At 33.7% G+C, this 4306-nt stretch overlaps 1 protein-coding gene across 1 annotated transcript; it reads left to right on the forward strand.

The window, feature by feature from the left end:
• Positions 1-543: 543 nt before the first annotated feature.
• On the forward strand, positions 544-2682 carry LOC131073614 (naringenin,2-oxoglutarate 3-dioxygenase). Its single transcript, XM_058010090.2, has 3 exons — positions 544-1141; positions 1697-2024; positions 2167-2682. The coding sequence occupies exons 1-3, from the start codon at positions 666-668 to the stop codon at positions 2437-2439; spliced, it is 1077 nt and encodes a 358-aa protein (XP_057866073.1). The 5' UTR covers positions 544-665; the 3' UTR covers positions 2440-2682.
• Positions 2683-4306: the final 1624 nt, after the last annotated feature.

The following is a 4306-nucleotide window of genomic DNA, read 5'->3' on the forward strand; positions in this document are numbered from 1 at the left end:
AATGTGTCATGTATGAATCACCCTCTCAGTCAAATAAAATTAAACAAAACAATATGAAATTTAATATTTACATATGTCCCCCTCACCCATATAATATCACTTAAAGATATTATTGAATGTGTCATGTATGCATCACCTTCCAATTCAAATGAAATTAAACAAGACAATATAAAGTATAATATTTAACACCTAAAAAAATTAGATATCTATCAACATTATTTATTTAAGACCTATACAAGTTGAAAGTGCATATTGCATGACCATTCAACCAAAACATTTACAAAAGAAATACCAAATTTGTGATGCACAAAAATTGATATTTACAAAATAATAAAGTTGTGACATCTCCACAGACGTTGATACCTCCCTTACAACGACTAGAGTTTGTTTGACTTAATTTTTTTGATGTTAAGCCCTTACGTGGACACTGATTGTCCGGTAAGCCTATACCTACTGGGGTGCCAATTCCATGCTTCATATTTTGCCACGAAATTCAGGATTATCTCTAATTAATTGATCACTCTTATCACAACCACCCACCACATTAAGTCATTTGACTCAATTCTATTAATTCTCATATCAACCTAAGCATTTGGCACTTGCAAATTTATGATCTCTACAGACGCCCAAGTAGGCCCATCAGCTCTAAATTTAGCTTCAAATCCATGGCTCCTTCTGCCCCAGCTGCAGAAGAAAGTGTGATAAGTTTGGCAGAATCAGGAGTGAAAAAGCTGCCCACAAGCTTTTTGAAGGACGAGGATGAACGTTCCACAGTTCCCCACAACGTATTCTGCCCTGATCTTCCACTCATATCGCTCTTGAACGTTAATGGCTCTGAAAGAGAAAGAGAGAGGATAAGAGCCCAAGTGAAAACTGCCTGTGAAGAGTGGGGAATATTTCAGGTTGTAGATCATGGAGTTCCCACGGATCTTTCCAACCTCATCATGAAAGACGCCATGGATTTCTTCGCCCTCCCTTTGGAGGAGAAATCCCAGTATGCTTTGAAGCCCGGAACCTATCTTGGCTATGGCAATGGCAGTTTTATCAAGAATGATCCTCTCATGGATTGGAGAGAGCTCTACGTTACTAGATGTTTGCCTCGCGATACAAATCTCTGGCCTGATAAGCCACCCACCATGCGGTAAACTTGCCTATCTCAATCTATCTTCTTGATGATATATTCTTCTCTTTAAAATCTTTAAGAATATAATTTGTTAATCTGAATGTTATATAATTGAAATTTTGATTTCTTATCAATGAAGATTGTAGAATGTTATATAATTGAAATTTTGATTATATAATTTGTTATTCTGAATGTTATATAATTGAAATTTTGATTTCTTATCAATGAAGATTGTAGAATGTTATATAATTGAAATTTTGATCTTTTATCGATGAAGATTGTTGTTATTTGGTGAAAGTGATGATATACAGTAAACGAAAAACTTATGTTACTATTCAATTGTAACTAGAATAATTATAATTGTAACTTTGGAGAGGCATTTTATAATTGTAATACGAGATAAAATTGTCTTACATGTATTAGATTTTGACTACTCCTTAAAAGCAGATCTTGTAGTTCTGAAATAAGTTTAGATGTTTTTTAATGTCGACAAACATTCTAGATAATTGTAGAATGAGATGATTATCTTTATTTTATAAAAAGAGTTTCAAAAAGATATGTTGGGTTTTGTAGGAAGACTATTGGAGATTACAGCGACGCTATGGTAGAGTTGGTAAGAGATTTGCTGGAGCTGGTGTCTGAAGCGTTGGGGTTGGAGAAAAAGGCCATAGAGAATGCTTTGGGAGATGCAGAGCAGAAGCTTCTTCTCAATTACTACCCAAAATGCCCACAACCTGACATGACGCTGGGTTTAAAGAGGCACACAGATCCAGGGACCATTACTTTGCTGCTTCAAGATAAAGTTGGTGGCCTGCAAGTCACCAAGGACGATGGCAAAACTTGGGTCACAGTGGAGCCCATTGAGGGGGCATTTGTAGTGAATTTGGGAGACCAAATGCATGTATGTATATATCGATCCTTGATTTGTTTAGATGATTTATCTGAAATCATATTAATAGATAGATTTTCGTTTTGTTTTTTTTTTTCTTGAATTTAATTCATTTTAACCCCTAAGAATGTAAATAAATCGATTGATTGAACAGGTGTTAAGCAATGGTATTTGCAAGAGCGCGGATCATCGAGCAGTGGTGAATTCAAGCACAACACGATTGTCCATTGTAACTTTCCACAATCCAAACCCTAATTCTGTGGTTTATCCACTGGATGGGCTGGTTAATGATGAGCATCCAACTAAGTTTCAGCGTTATATCTACAAAGAGTTTTATGCAAGGAAAATGACCAAACATATTCAGGAGAGAGAGGAAAGACTATCGAGGAGGAAGGAAACCTGTGGCAAAGATGATGGGAGTGTTTGATTAGAGTGAAAACATGGGACTATTTGTTATATCACACCTGATTATTATCACTAAGCAGAGCAGCAAGGAGCAAAGGTTCCGTATATACTACTTAATGAGATTTAATGTGCCCTATGGTTGACAAAGGTTCGGTAAAGAATAAACGTCTGGTTTTTAATAATGTTAAATGTAGTGTGTTCTTGACCAGAGATTTGGCAAAGAATCAGGGTATGCTATTTAATGTGAATGAATGTATTATTTTTCTTTATTGTTTCAAAATATAGACAAGTCAGTACTTGTCTTATCATAGTAATAGTAATAAATTTAATTTTATAAGTATGCTTGTTTTAAGAATGTTTTGATTTAAGAATATGTATGGTTGGTTGAAGTATAGTTTTAAATTGATTTTAAAAGGTGTATAGTTTGAAAATTATAATTTTAATTAGATTGAAGATTATAATTATAATTAAATTAGTTTATTATAATAATATATTATTCAGAAGGATGTTGCCTTTGCTAGATTGAGTATTTTTTTTTATGACTAAGTCAAATATATTGTTGAATTAGTACATGTTAATCATAAAATCAAAATAATAAAAAATAACAAAGAATTAGAAAGTGATATAAGTTAATGGAATAAAACATAATTTTGCAAGAACAAATATTTTTAATAATAAAACAATAATATTGATTAATAAATAAAAAATACTATCATTAGCACAATTTGAATAAAAAATTGTTAATTAAAAATTATATACAATAAAATAATATTAAATAAATTTAATGTGAGTAGTTGAGTAAGTGATGAGTGATAAATGATTTTTAATGTTTTTTTAATGTTTGTTTATCATTTCACTATTGAGTAAATTGCACCTCTTCACGCCTATGACATTATTGTAAATAAAGATATGATTTATTATTATAAATATTAATATTATATTATTAATAATTATCAAACTTTTATATTATTAGATTGCATGATAAAATAATATTATTTTTTACTACGGGAAAAATAGGTTTTGAAGGGACCTCGAAACTCTTTACATAAGAACCTTAAAAGATAAGAGCATTAAGAAACAAGACGGGGCAGACTACAAAAAAAAACAGCAAAGAACTGGGCAAAAGCCCAACACAACCCGCAAAAACCAGCAAAAAATAGAAAAAAGATAAATTACATAATGTTTTTAAGGGCATTAGCCAATTTCTCGCTAATCCCTTGCATTTCTTTGATATTATCCTTGAGAATTGGGATTTCCTTAGAAGAGGCCAAGGTAGCTTTTTTCATACTTGCCCTGGTCCTTTTGGCCGCACCTCCAGGAGCACTATCCACATTCCCAGCCTCAGTAGCAGCATCATCAACATCAAGGTCCATAATAGGTTTGGTAGGGCTGGGGCCATCAAGGTATTTGGAAATTTCCTCCATGTTCCTGGTCATAGAGTTGAGGATATCCAAAATCAAAATTAAGAAGATCTTCATGGCTATCTTTCCTTCCTCCAGCTTGCTGATCTGAACTTCCAGCTTCTCCACTTTTTCGTCCATTACCTTTTTCCACTACTCCAGGTTACTTTCACCTTTCTGTCCCCGCTCTTCCTGTTGATTAGCATTTTTTTCCATTTTATTAATTCTTTCATATACCCACCTATCAAAACCCAGATGAGCATCAAACTGGTTCTTGAGCTTATCCAGAATAATCTCATCTCCAGGTCTATCCTTTTCCCTACTCATATCCTCCTTATCCTTGTTCTGCTCAGCTTCCATTTCCCTTTCCTCTTGATTAATCTGGTTGTCCTGCTCCTCCATAGCCTGGTTGTTAAAATTACCAGTACTCACGTTGTGGGTAGGGTTGTTTTGATCGGAATCTTCCTCTTCTCCTCCTTCCTCTTCCCC

Source organism: Cryptomeria japonica, chromosome 11 (assembly GCF_030272615.1).
Source record: "Cryptomeria japonica chromosome 11, Sugi_1.0, whole genome shotgun sequence".
NCBI classification, from domain to species: Eukaryota; Viridiplantae; Streptophyta; class Pinopsida; order Cupressales; family Cupressaceae; genus Cryptomeria; species Cryptomeria japonica.